Here is a 14,874-nt window from a genome sequence, read left to right as displayed (position 1 = left end):
ACTCAAGTGTTTCCAAACATGTCCCCTAATTCAAAATTCTTTAATGTATTACATATTTCTAACCCATCTATGTCTATTATGACTGCTGATGGCACACCGTTGCCTTTAGCAGGTGTTGGTTCTATTAATGCACATAATTTATCACTTTCAGATGTCTATTATGTTCCATTTCACACCATTGCCTTTAGCAGGTGTTGGTTCTATTAATGCACACAATTTATCACTTTCAGATGTCTATTATGTTCCATTTCTTACTTTGAATCTTATTTCTATTAGCCAATCGTGTGATTATGGATGCTTATTTCAATTTTCTTCTACTAGTTGTCATGTGCATGACCCTCAATCTCAGAAGTTAATTGGGATATGCCGTAGACAATGAGGCTTATATGTTCTTGACAATCTAATACCATCACACATTGCAGCCCTTGGTGTTGATTGTAATCTTTCTCTTTGAATTCATAGTCTTCTAGTTTTTATTTGTGGCATTCTAGACTTGGACATGTTTCTGCTAGTCATTTAAAATTTTTAGTTTCTAAGGGTCTAGTGGGAAATATACAAACTCATGACAACTGATTGTAGTGGTTGCAAATTAGCAAAATTTTCTGCTTTACATTTTCCTCGAAGTATTTCTCATTTTGTTGCACAATTTGATCTTGTTAACTCTGATGTGTGGGGATCTGCTCTTATTGCTACAAAAGGAGGGTCTAGCTATTATGTGTCTTTTATTGATGATTATAGCCGTTATTGTTAAGATTATCTTATGAAATGACGATCTGACTTTCTTTATATCTATCGATCCTTTAGAACACTTATTAAAACTCAACATTCCACTGTAATTAAGTGCTTTAGATGTGATTTGGGTGGAGAATACACTTCAACCGATTTCTCTAAATTGCTTGCTCTTGACAATGCAATTCATCAAATCTCGTGTACTACCCCACAACAAAAATGATATTATTGAACGAAAGCATATGATATTGTTAAAACTGCTCGTTCACTTCTTTTGTTAGCCAAAGTTCCTAGTGAATTTTGGGGGGAAGCAGCTCTTATTGCTGTATCTTTAATTAATAAGATTCCATCTTTCCACAATTCAGCTTTATCACCTTTTGAAATATTGAAAGGGCATTCTTCAGATTATTCCTCATTGAGAGTCTTTGGTTGTACTTGCTTTGTTCTTCATCTTGAAGTCGAACTTAGTAAGTTAACATCTCGCTCTGCTATCTGTGTTTTCTTGGTTTATGGCCAAGGCCAAAAGGGTTATTGTTGTTTTGATCCCATTAATAACAAATTATATGTCTCTCGTCATGTCATGTTTCTTGAGCATATTCCATTCTTCTCTATTTCTGATAATACTCATGACATAACTAAAATAGACCTCATTCATATTGATCCATTCTTTAATAATATAAACAGTCCACTTTTCCATACCGTATGTACAGTTGATTCATTATCTCCTACAGGTACACATGCTCTAGCTCATGATACCCCTCTTGCTTCTATGGCTTCCCAAGCACCACCTGAGGTTGTTAATTCAGCTCCTGCTCCATCTCTTTCTCGATATCCTCAACGTATTCGTAAGTCCATTCAGTTATCTGATTTTGCTTATTCTTGTTATTCTAAGTCACTTTGCTGCTTTCTAACCTCTATTCACAAGTTATCCGAACCATCTTCCTATAAAAAAGCTATTTTGGATCCTCTTTGGTAACAGGCTATGGCTGATAAACTCTTTGCTCTGTATAAGACAGATACTTAGGACTTGGTTACATTACCTTCAGGTAAACATGCTATTAGTTTTCGTTAGGTTTATAAGATTAAAACCAGATTTGGTGGTTTAGTTGAGCGTTACAAGGCCAAATTGGTTGCTAAAGGTTTTAATCAAAAGTATGGTTTGGATTATGAGGAAACTTTTGCTCCTATTGCCAAGATGACCACTGTTTGTACACTTATTACAGTTGCTTCTATTCGTCGATGGAGTCTCTATCAATTGGATGTCAAAAATGCCTTTTTGAATGGAATCTTTAAGAGGAGGTTTACATGGTTCCTCTTTCTGGTCTTTCTCACTCTCTTGGATTTGTTTGTGGGCTCAAGAAGGTACTTTATGGCCTCAAACAAGCACCTCGTGCATGGTTTGAGAAATTTTTCACTGTTGTTACCTCTCTTGATTTTACATCCAGTCATCATGGTGCCAATTTATTTTTTAGATGCACTTGTGCTGGTCGCACTCTGTTATTGCTATATGTTGATGATATTATTATTACTGGTAATGATGTTGATGGAATTGTAGTTTTGAAATTAGAATTGGCTAGACTTTTTGAAATGAAAGACTTGGGTACATTATCTTATTTTTTATGGATCGAAGTTGCTTCTTCTCCTAGAGGTTATCTTCTCTCTCAGTCCAAGTATACTATGGATGTTATAGAGCATGCTCATCTTACTGATACTAAAAACTATTGATACTCCTCTTGAGTCCTACGCTCGATATTCATCCTCTGACGGTGTACCATTGTCTGATCCCTTTTGTATCGCGCTATTGTTGGATGTATAGTTTATCTTACCATCACACGTCTCAATATTGTTTATCTTGTTCACATTGTTAGTTAGTTTGTTTCAGGTCCTACTACAGTTCATTGGGTAGCAGTTGTTCGTATTTTGCGTTATCTTCGTGGTATATATTTTCAAAGTCTTTTGTTTCCATCGTCCTCATCCTTAGTGCTCCATGCCTACTCTGATGCTAATTGGGCCAGTGAACTCATTGATCGCAAGTCCACTACTGGTTTTTGTATATTTTTGGGTGATTTTCTTATCTCTTGAAAAAGTAAGAAATAGGCTATTGTTTCCCGTTCCTCCACGGAGACAGAGTATCGAGCTATGGTATCCACTACCGCTGAAATTGTGTGGTTGCAATGATTATTTGCAGACATGGGTGTTTCTTATTCTTCTCCAACTCCTATGTATTGTGATAATACTAGTACTATTCAGATCTCTCACAACTCTGTATTCCATGAACGCACAAAGTATTTTGAGATTGATTGTCATCTGGTTCACCATCATCTTCAGACTGGCACCATTTTCCCACATTTTGTTTCTTCATCATTGTAGCTTGCTGACTTAGTCTCATCCAGTTCATCGTTTTCGCTTTTTTCGGGACAAACTCTCACTGCTTATTGCTTTAGCATCATGAGTTTGAGGGGAGATGAGTTCATATTAATATTATTTATTTATTTAATATTTAGTTTCCTTATTTTTTAGGTTTCCTTATTAGTTTAGATATCCTTGTAATATATAAACAATTTTAATTCATTGTAAACCCTAATTTGGTTGCTTAATAGATTATAATTTCTCTTTTTCTTCTTCTTTTCTCTTCTCTTTCAATTGATTCACAATCTGGTTCAAGATAGTTTATGTAGTTAACAGCACTAATGTAATTTATCCTATGATATTCTCATCCTTTGATATTAACAGAGGAATCACCAAGTAGCAAGCTTTGAAGGCACTAATTCAAGTGTAACCATTCCATTCTTGGTTGCTAGAATTTAGTTCTTTGTAGCTGCCTCAATTTCCAGTGATGTTGGAATTGGCAGCAGTAGCATGTCCATAACAATCAAAATATAGTTGCTGGATTAGGCCTTAAAACAGCCTCCAACTTTTTAGCTCTTTGTCTTTGGAGGCTCAGTTGCTAAAGTTTTCTTTCAAATGTTGGGGAGTTTCTGACTGATTATGACATAGCTCTATTGTATGTCTTGGAGGGATCTGTAAATTATGCTTCCAAAGTGGCTGACCATGATATTTTTCTAAACTTTTCTTGCACTTTCTACTTCCAAAACATGCAACATTGGGTTGTCATACTGGAATTTGGAGTTGCGAGAAATTAGAAGAAATGATTGCCTCGAATAGGAAACTAGTGAGGTTATAAATCCACCGAATCTTATCACCTGATTTTGAAATAACTTTTATTTTTTTATTAGAGTCGATATTGCTATTGTCCATTCATACTAGATTCGTGTAAAGGCTTATAGAGTGGGATACTGGATCATCTTATCAATTCAATGTAATGCATTAAGTATATATATAAAAAAAACAATAGAATAACATGAGGCAGTGGTATTAGAATGATCCACCCAAACCAATTTAACAACAAAAACACACACAAAGAAAACGAACTAGAGAGAAAGAAGAAGAGAGAAAAGAGAAAGAAAAAAAAGGAAAAAGAGGAAAAAGAAGGGAAAAAAAAAGGAATATTCACCAACGTATTAGGAATTAAGTAGGTTATACTATTAGGCTTGAATTTCTCAATTTTAAAAGATAAGTAAAAAGTTACTTATTGAAAGATTATGTTTAATTTTATAGTTGTTAGATTGTTAGATTAAATTCAATTTTATTGGAAGGGTTAAGTATAATGAACTAGGAAATTGAGTAAAATGGAAGAAAAATTAGTTTTAGTTATTAAAGAGACTTTAGAAATCGCCTAAACGTGAAATAATTAAGTTTGGATAACGCCTATTTAATTAATGAAATTTCTTAAAATAGTTAATTATTGATTTAAAAATAATATTATATTTCAGGTGACGATATGAATATCGAGACAGCTTACCAGCTGATTTGTTTTTGGCGTGCATAGTTCTGTGAGTGGGAAAATATAAATATTTTTAAAATATTTATAAATTAAGTATATTATCAAAGTATGTACAATTATGTATTCGATTATATGATTGTTATGGAAATCTCTTTTATTATGATATGTGTGGATCTCAAAGATTATTTATGGCACATTTGTGACTTGGTATGTAAGACATGTAATATTGAGATTTGTTTGGTATGTGAGACATGTAATATTGAGATTGACCAGAAAAGTACTCATGATTATATACTTCTTTTAGTTCACAGAGGGGACTTGGTCATGTTCTATCCGGAGGAGTCTTGACTTGACATTGGTCTTGATCGTGTACATATAGTTCATAGAGGGATCTTGACCGTGTTCTAGAATTGATTATCAGAGGTTTTTGACACCGACTTTCGTTCATGGAGAGGGCCAAAGGCCCGTGAAGAAAGTTTTAGTCCGAGGGGCAAATTACATTTTTTAGTCAGAGGTACATTTTTGGTGGATTTTTCAGTATATTTGATGTGATGAGATTATAGCATAGTTATCAACTGATGTTCATATCATGATTTGAAGATGATATTTTATGACCTTATGTGAATATTTCACTTTTTGGCTATAATTACATGATGGTGGCTTGTAAATTATCAAATGATATGAATTTGATTTTCAATAAAAATGTACAAATGAAAAAGTATATTTATTTTGAACTTCTCCACTCACTGAACTATCAACTCATATATTTTACCAGGTTTTTTTTATCAAGCAGCAATTGAGTATCTGGGCATCTTTTGGAGTTGAGCATTGATTTTGGAGCCAGAGCCATACGATAGAGTTTGTTAGTATGACTCACTTCATAGAGCATGTAGTCAATATTTTGAGACACTTGTTCATATCTAGATGTGATTTTGCATCACTTGTAAATGGTTAGGTAGCTCACTATGTATTTTGTATCCACACGTATATTTCATGTTATTCCTTGGTAAAAGTTGAGATTTTAGCTTATCTCTATTGTGTTGTGTTATAGTTTGGGATTTGTGTGTAATTGATCACAGATTGGTTAGTCCTGTTTATAGGGGAGATAATGCCGAAATTCTGTTAGAAAAATAATGTATAAAAAGTGATATATGGTACTTGTAGTGGCCTTGATGGGGTTCGACTTTTAGCTTGTATCCATCATCGGTGCATGCCACGTTCGGATTCAGTAGTATTACACAGGACATGGTGTGTCAGTTTGGTATCAGAGCCATACTTTAGAGTCCATAGGTTTTCATTGTACATACATACATTCTGATGTTTAGCATATCATGCATAACTGTAGGTGTGTCATACCTCGTGGTGGCAGAACTCGAAGGCTCTAAGATATGTTGCCCCAATCTCGCATTGCTCTTGATAGAGATAAATTGAGAGAGCTCGAGAGAGTAGATGAATCAGTTCACCAGCTTCCCTAACAACGGGGATAGGGAAATGTGATTGGAATTGATCCTATGGCTGTTGAAAGAATTGCTATTGTTGTTGCATTTGCTATGCGTAATACTGACAGAGATTTTAGTATTGAGAGGGCTACAAAATTAGGGGCTAAAGTTTTCACTGGCACAATCGATCCTGTAGTTGCGAAGACATAGATGACCAAGATAGAGAGGGTATTTGATGTTATGGGTTGTTCAAACGGTCGAAAGTTGTGTCTTGCCACTATCTTATTAGAGGAGAGTGCATATGATTGGTGGCAGTCAGTACGGAGCACATATCTAGACCCTTCCACCATTACTTAGACATATTTTCATCATATCTTTTACGATGCCTATTATCCTCGGTCGTATAAAGATGCAAAGTAGGAGGATTTTCTAAAGCTAGTACAAGGGCAAATGACAGTTGCAGAATATCAGGTGAAATTTATTGAACTTTCAAAGTATGCCTAAGTTCTGGTAAATAACGAAATTGATAAATGTAGACGATTTGAAAATGGTTTAAGGAAAGAAATCCGGTCAGTAGTAACAGCTGCAGAAATTGGTGGAATCAGCCTTAAGAGTAGAAAAGAGCATTTCTAATAGGCCAAGTGGTAGAGAACAAACAATGTTCAGAGCAAGCAGTAGTCAGACAATGGCGAGTGCTTCTAGCTATAGACCACCATGGAGGGACAGTAGAGGATTTCGACCTGGTGTGTCCTGTTGAGGTTAATTTAAATCTCGATTTCGAGGAAGTCGGGTCCTAGATTCAGTCCCAGTACTGTAAAGCAGTCGTTAGCCAATCGTACTTATACTCAAGGTTTTTCCCATCGATCATTTACTCCGAGACAAGGAGAGAATTCTATTAGTGCCAGATTTCCTTCTTGCTAGTTATGTAGAAGATCTCATCCTAGAGAGTGCTTAAAGTTCAAAGGAGTTGGTGTTTGCTATCGCTGTGGCCAAGAAGGACACCTGAAAAGGAACTGTCCAGTTGTATTCCAGGAGGGTGGCATGGCACAGAGGATGTTTCCTCAGCAGAGTGCTGGTAGTATAAGACAGAATCAAACTCAGAGAGATGATTCAGCTAACAGAGCAGGTGTAAACAGTGCGGCCTAGTCTAATATCACAAGCGGTAGTGGTACGAAATAAAAAGGGCAGGTAAGACGATCGAAGACCTAGGGCAAAGTTTTTGCTATGACTCAGCAGGCGACAGAGGAGTCACCAGATGTTATCATGGGTATGTTGTCTATTTTTTATAGAAGTGCTCATATTTTGATTAATCCTGGATCTACACATTCCTTTATATCATTTGCATTTGCTTTATATGTGAATCAAAAATCAGAACCACTAGGCAGTTGTTTAGTAGTGAACGCACCAGTAGGAGAATCACTATTAGCAAATAATATATATCGAGATTGTGGGATTAAGGTAAAGGAGAATGAGTTGAAGGCAAATTTAATACCTCTCGACATACATGATTTCGATGTTATCTTGGGTATGGACTTTCTGGTAACAAATTGAGTTTCAGTTGATTGCTTTCGAAAGGAGGTTATGTTTAGATAGCCAATATAGCCTGAAGTTATATTCAATGGACAACGCAGAATTTTATCATCTTGTGTGATATGTGCTATTGACGCCAGAATATTACTCAACAAGGGCTGTCATGCATATTTAGCTCATGTGATTGATATAGATATTAACAAACTAAAACTTGAAGACATCCTAGTGGTCAAGGACTTTCTTGATGTATTTTCAGAAGAATTATCAAGCTTACAATCAAATAGGGATATGGAGTTCACTATAGATCTGTTCCAGGAGCTGCACCTATTTCGTGGGCACCATATAGAATGGCACCAGTAGAATTGAAAGAGCTAAAGATTCAGTTGCAAGAGTTGGTAGACAAGGGTTTCATCAAACCTAGTGTATCTGCGTGGAGAGCACCAGTTTTGTTTGTGAAGAAGAAAGATGGCACCGTGTCACTGTGTATAGATTACAGACAATTGAACAAAGTGAAAATTTATAATAAATATCATTTGCCATGTATAGATGATCTGTTTGATCAGCTTCATGGTGCTGCAGTGTTCTCAAAGATTGATTTGCGCTCTGGATATCATCAACTTAAAATTAGGGACAGTGATGTGCCAAAAACGACTTTCAGAACAAGGTATGGCCATTATGAGTTCCTTCTGATGCCATTTGGGTTGACCAAGGCATCGACAGCATTTATGGATATGATAAATAGAGTGTTTTACCGGTATTTAGATAGATTTGTGATTGTATTCATTGATGATATTTTAGTATAATCTTGAGATCATGATGAGCACACAGAGCATCTTAGAATCATCTTGCAGACTCTACGTGATAAGCAGTTGTATACTAAATTCAGTAAATGTGAATTCTGGCTTAATAGAGTTGTATTTTTAGGACATGTCATATCAGCAGAGGGGATTTATATTAACCCACAGAAAACTGAGGCCTACTAATGTGTCAGAAATACGAAGTTTTCTTGGCTTAGCAGGTTATTATCATCGATTTGCAAAGGGATTTTCTAAGATTGGTCTTCCTTTAACTAGTTTGACTAAAAAGAATGCTAAATTTGTCTAGAATAAAGATTGTGAAAGAAGTTTTCTCGAATTAAAGAATTGATTAGTGTCAGCTTCAGTTCTTACCTTTCTATCTCCTTATGAAGAGTTTGTGATATATAGTGATACTTCACATCAGGGTTTTGGCTATGTTTTGATGCAAAATGGGAAAGTTATAGCATATGCTTTCAGGCAGTTGAAGAAACATGAACTGAGTTATTCTACACATGACTTAGAGCTAGCTGCAGTTGTTCTAGCCTTGAAAATTTGGAGACATTACTTGTATGGCGAGAGGTGTCAGATATATACAGATCATAAAAGTTTAAAGTATATTTTTCGATCAGAAAGAGTTAAACTTGAGGCAAACAAGATGATTAGAGCTGATAAAAGATTATGATTGCAAGATTGATTATCATCCAGGGAAGGCTAATGTAGTTGTTGATGCTCTCAGTCAGAGAACATCAAGTCCTATGACCCATACTAATGTAGTATGTCCATTTTTGTTTGGTGAGTTTAGAGCTTCTCATGCCCAATTATCAATTACCAGTGTAAGAGCATTGTTTGCCAACTTTCAACTGAGGCCTACTTTGATTGACACGGTTAGAGAAACTCAAACCCAAGATCTAGTGTTGAGCAAATTGAAAGAAGAACTTAGTAAAGGTAAGCATACAGATTATACCATTAGAGATGACGGGGCTTTAGTTATGGAAAATAGATTATGTGTTTCGGATGATTCGAAATTGGAGAGAGAAATTCTAGAAGAGACACATAGTTCAGCTTACGTGATGCATCCAAGTAGTAAAAAATGTATCGTGTACTTAAAGAATACTATTGGTGGCATGGAATGAAGAGAGAAATAGTCGAGTTTGTATCCAAATGTCTCATTTGCCAGCAAGTGAAACCAAATCGTCAGAAAATAGTAGGATTGTTACAAATGTTGTCTATTCCTGAATGGAAATGGGAACACATTACTGTGAATTTTCTATTTGGACTTCCACGAACTCAGAGTGGACATGATAGGATATGAATCATTGTAGTAGGTTGACGAAGACTGCTAGACTTTTGCCTATTAAAGTCACTTACTTTTTAGATTGATTAGCAAAAATATATGTTGATGAGATAATTAGTTTGTATGGGATACCAGTATCTATTGTTTCAGTTAGAGATTCTCATTTCCCTTCTAAATTTTGATCCAGTTTGCAGAAAGCTATGGATATTAAACTTCGGGCCCGTTTGGTAGGGATTTTGAAAATTGATTTTTTGACCGTTAAAAAAAAAATGGGGTCCACACGTGAGAGAAAAAGTCAAAAATTACGGCTTAAATAGTAAAATAACGGTCAAAAAATTCCTACCAAACGGGGCCTTCATTTCAGTATAGCTTTTCATCCACAAAAAGATGGTCAGTCAAAAAGAACTATTTAGACTTTGGAAGACATGTTATGAGCTTGTGTACTACATTTCAAAGGGAATTGGGATACTCATCTTCCTTTGATGGAATTTGCTTATAATAACAGTTACCATTCGAGTATAGAAACAGCTACTTTTGAAGCACTGTATGGTAGGAAATGCAGAACTTCAGTATGTTAGGGAAAGAAAGTTATTGGGTCTTGAATATGTCCAGATTACTGCTGAGAAAGTAAAGATAATTAAAGAAAAGTTAAAAACAGCCCAAGATAAAAAGAAGAACTATGCAGATAGACGCAAAAGAAATCTTGAATTTGATGTTGGGGATAGAGTTTTCCTGCGATTGTCGTCATGGAAAGGTGTCAACAAATTTGGTAAATGAGTTAAATTAAGTCCGAGGTATATTGACCCATATGAGATTGTTGAACGCATTGGTCCAGTTGCGTATCGATTGGCTTTGCCAACAGAATTGTCTAGAATTCATAATGTATTCCATGTTTCCATGCTATGTAAGTATATTTCAGATCCATCTCATGTTTTGGAATCACAACCAGTAGAGTTGAAAGAAAATCTTACATATAAAGAAGAACCAGTTCGAATATTGGACAGAAAGGAACATGTCTTGCGTAGTAAGACTATTCCCTTGCTTAAAGTTTTGTGGAAAAATCATGCATTAGAAGAAGTGACATGGAAAAGTGAAGAGCAGATACGTTCTCAGTATCCACGACTTTTTCATACTTGATCAATTGAATTTCGAGGACGGAATTATTTTAAAGGGTGAGTTTTGTAATACATTAAGTTTAAAAAAAAAAAAAAAGGAAAAAAAGTCAAACGTAAAGAAAAAACATAATAGAATAACATGAGGTGGTGGCACTAGAGTAATATCAATCCAATTCCACCCAAAACCAATTTAAAAACAAAAATACACACTACACACACAAAGAAAACGAACCAGAGAAAAAATAGAAAAAAAAAAAGGAAAAAGAGGAAGAAAAAGATGAAAAAAAGAAAAATTCGTTAACGTATTAGGAATTAAGTGGGTTATATTATTGGCTTGAATTCTTCAATTTTGAAAGGTAAGTAAAATGTTACTTATTGAAATGTTAGATTGTTAGATTAAATTCAATTTTATTCAAAGTGTTAAGTATAATAAATTAAGAAATTAAGTAAAATGAAAGAAAAATTAGTTTTAGTAATTAAAGAGGCTTTAGAAATCGTTTAAACGTGAAATAATTAAGTTTGGATATCACCTATTTAATTAATGAAATTTCTTAAAATAGTTAATTATTGATTTAAAATTTATATCATATTTCAGGTGGCGATACGGATATCGAGACAGCTTACCAACTAAGTTGATTTTGGCGTACATAGTTCTGTTAGTGGAAAAATATAAATATTTTTAAAATATTTATAAATTAAGTATATTATCAAAGAATGTGCAATTATGTGCTCGATTATATGATTGTTATGGAAATCTCTTTTATTATGATACATGTGGAATCTCAAAAATTATTTATGGCACATTTGTGACTTGGTATGTAAGACATGTGATATTAAGATTTGTTTGGTATGTGAGATATGTAATATTGAGATCGGCCAGAAAAATACCTATGATTATATACTTCTTCTAATTCACAGAGAGGCCTTGACCGTGTTCTATCCTATACGGAGGGGTTTTGACTTGACATTGATCTTGATCGCATATATATAGTTCACAGAGGGGTATTGGCCGTGTTCTAGAATTGATTAACAGATGTCTTTGAGATCGATTTTCGTTCACCAATGGGGCCAAAGGCCCGTGGTGAAAGTTCTTAGCCCGAGGGACAGATTACATATTTCAATCAGATGATACATTTTTGGTGGATTTTTAAGTACTTTTGATGTGATGAGATTATAGCATGGTTAACAACTGATATTCATATCATGATTTTAAGATGATATTTTATGACCTTATGTGAATATTTCACTTTTTGGCTATAATTACATGATGGTAGCTTGTGATTTATCAAATAATATGAATTTGATTTTCAATAAAAATGTACAAATAAAAAAGTAAATTTATTTTGAACTTCTCCACTCACTGAGCTATCAACTCATATATTTTACTATGTTTATCCTTATCAGACAGCAGTTGAGTATCTGGGCATCTTTTGGATTTGAGCCTTGATTTTGGAGTCAGAGCCACATAATAGAGTTTGTTAGTATAACTCACTTCATAGAGCATGTAGTCAGTATTTTGAGACACATGTTCATGTCTAAATGTGATTTTGTATCACTTGTAAATGGTTAGGGGGCTCACTATGTATTTTGTATCAACACGTATATTTCATGTTATTTCTTGGTAAAAGTTGAGATTTCGGCTTATCTCTATTGTGTTGTGTTATAGTTTGGGATTTGTGTGTAATTGATCACAGGTTAGTTAGTCCTGTTTACAGAGGAGATAATGCCGAAATTCTGTTAGAAAAATAATGTATAAAAAGTGATATATGGTACTTGTAATAGCTTTGATGATGGGTTCGACTTTTAGTTGATATCCATCATCGACACATGCCACGTCCGAATCCAATAGTGTTACACGGGGCGGGGTGTGTCATTCAAATTCCTCTTGGCAGAATTTGATTACACGGATAGTCTATAATAGGAGAGACCTCGAGAATTCTGCCACCACTTAACATTTACTTGGCTGAGCATGAAATTGACGTTCTCTTTTGGCGTCAGTTTGTAATTTTGTAGCTTGTCTATTCAAGAATTTAAGTGAATGTGCTTCTTGATTAAGGAAAATGAAAGAACAATAAATCCATTGGCAGATGAGCTCATCTTCCCAACATTGGCACTACAAGAAGGGTTTTGGGTAGAGTTTTTGGGATTGGTTGTGTTATATTTGCAAATCCAATTCTTCTCCATGTAGAAATAGAACCTCAAGTTAGATCTTGGTTTATCTTCTCCTCCACCATGTCTGCATTTTAGTACTCTTTTGAAATGGATTGCTTATTGATCCCTCATCCTTATAGCCCATTTGTTTTGTTGCCTCGCTACTTGGACAAATTTTAGTACAAAAAGTAATTGGAAAATAGGGATGGTACTCTTATAATGTGTTCTCAATTGGGATAGTGATGGCTTTATGTACCATTTTGATGACAATTTTCGAAGCTGTTTGATGTCTATAGGGACTACAGGAGCAGGATAAGCAAGGAGTTCAAGAAACCATAAATAAATAATAATTGCTAGTTTTTATTTTTCTTGTTAAAAATAATGTCGTTAAATGGACTAAACACAGGGTCTTAAATTGACTCCAAAGAAAAAGATGAACAAATTAATTTACAAATACATTTGTAACATCAAATTCTAGGGAGATGAAATTTTGAACGGGATAAGACCCCTTGCCAATTGGGGGGCATGGGGCCCAGGATTTCTAGCAAAACTCATTTTGAACAATCGTGCTAAGCAGATAGGGCCGTGTTGGCCGTCTAGGGGGCTAATAGGCGCTATACGAGGCGCTGATTCAATTAAAAAATACTGAGATGGAAATCTTTTTTCTATGTGTATCGAAATACTGTTGTAGGAATGGAATCTAATCTTACCTTTCAAGAACTCAAAGAATAATAGGGTGAGGTCACATTCACTGGCGGACTCGAGGTCCCTTGACACCCCAACTTTTGAGTTTTATTTTTTTTATTTTTTATTAAGATAAAGTCCTATTTTGTATCAATTGACATCTAAATTTTAATCTAAATCAAAGTTAATAATTAATTTTAATAATGTATTTCATGAAATCCTTAACTTTTAACTTTTATCAAAATTTACTAAAAAGCTTTCTTTTTTTTTCTTTTTTTTTTTTCTAGCTCTATCTTACTCTCTCCTCACGCCTTTTATTAAAACTTTAACCCTTCTAGTTTTTTAGAATTTGTCTTTAATTTCTCTACAAATTTTCACTTTTCAATCAAATTTTCAATTAATTTGAGGCGTGAAATGTAGGAAAAGTTTTCTCTAATATTTCTTCATCTGAGTTTTTTCCACACAAAGTTAATTTTAAATATATTCTAAATAGTTCAAAATTATATTCACAAACAATTTTTAAAACCTGTAAAAGAGGATACATCCACTCATAACGGGCTTTGGTGAAGACTACAGTCCTTTGATAATCAAATCTTTCAATCAATTTTTTTTCAAATAACCCGTGTATCTTTCTCAATGAGATATTCAGTTTTCAATCCATTGTTAAGATAGTGATAAAGGAAGATGAGTGATTTTGTATGATTCTGCATGGATTTTTTGTTTCCATATTTTATTGTGTCTCTCAAACTTTTTGAGACAAGATGGATATGAGCATTGAGTACCTATGACAGATAAATTTTTCCAGCTATGTTAAGTACATCAAACTCAAATTTTATGATATTTGTCATTTGGTTAACTACACAATAAAAATATCACATAATAGTTAATCAAGTAATTAATATCATGACATAAGTTACATGTTTTCTTTTAGGAATAAACACTAATTTAAAATATTTTGTTCTTCAAAACACGTGCTACATCGGAAGCGTGTTGTATTATAGTATTTCTTTTTCAATAGCAATATGTCAATATTTTTCAGAAATATTGAAAATTATAATTCATACTCTTTAGGAGCAAATTATTTTATTCTAACATATTAATCATAATGTTATGCTACTTCTGCAGCAACAACGAAATATTTGGAATAGACAGATCTATGATTAATATTCTTTTGAAATATTAATGTTGTAATATTTTCAGGAGCAACAATATGATAAATTATTAATTTATGATTTATAATGGAACATCTAAAATTATTTAATTAAGTTAAAGAAATTAACTATCAAGCTTG

General features: G+C 34.1%; 1 protein-coding gene across 1 annotated transcript; it reads left to right on the top strand.

The window, feature by feature from the left end:
• Positions 1-562: 562 nt before the first annotated feature.
• LOC111392423 lies at positions 563-1,705 on the top strand. The gene is made up of 2 exons (XM_023017771.1): positions 563-740; positions 1,011-1,705. Exons 1-2 carry the CDS (start codon positions 563-565, stop codon positions 1,703-1,705), a joined length of 873 nt encoding a protein of 290 aa, XP_022873539.1.
• Positions 1,706-14,874: the final 13,169 nt, after the last annotated feature.

The sequence above is a fragment of the Olea europaea genome, unplaced genomic scaffold (assembly GCF_002742605.1).
Source record: "Olea europaea var. sylvestris unplaced genomic scaffold, O_europaea_v1 scaffold928, whole genome shotgun sequence".
NCBI classification, from domain to species: domain Eukaryota; kingdom Viridiplantae; phylum Streptophyta; class Magnoliopsida; order Lamiales; family Oleaceae; genus Olea; species Olea europaea.
Note: the sequence above shows the minus strand (reverse complement) of the source record. Positions and strands in the feature narration are given on the sequence as shown.

Bases quoted from the DNA above. Each gene is read 5' to 3' on its own strand.
- LOC111392423 (XM_023017771.1), top strand. From the start codon at position 563: ATGACAACTGATTGTAGTGGTTGCAAATTAGCAAAATTTTCTGCTTTA. The intron at 741-1,010 runs GTTATTGTTAAG...TTCTTTTGTTAG, and splicing joins TTTTATTGATGATTATAGCC to CCAAAGTTCCTAGTGAATTT.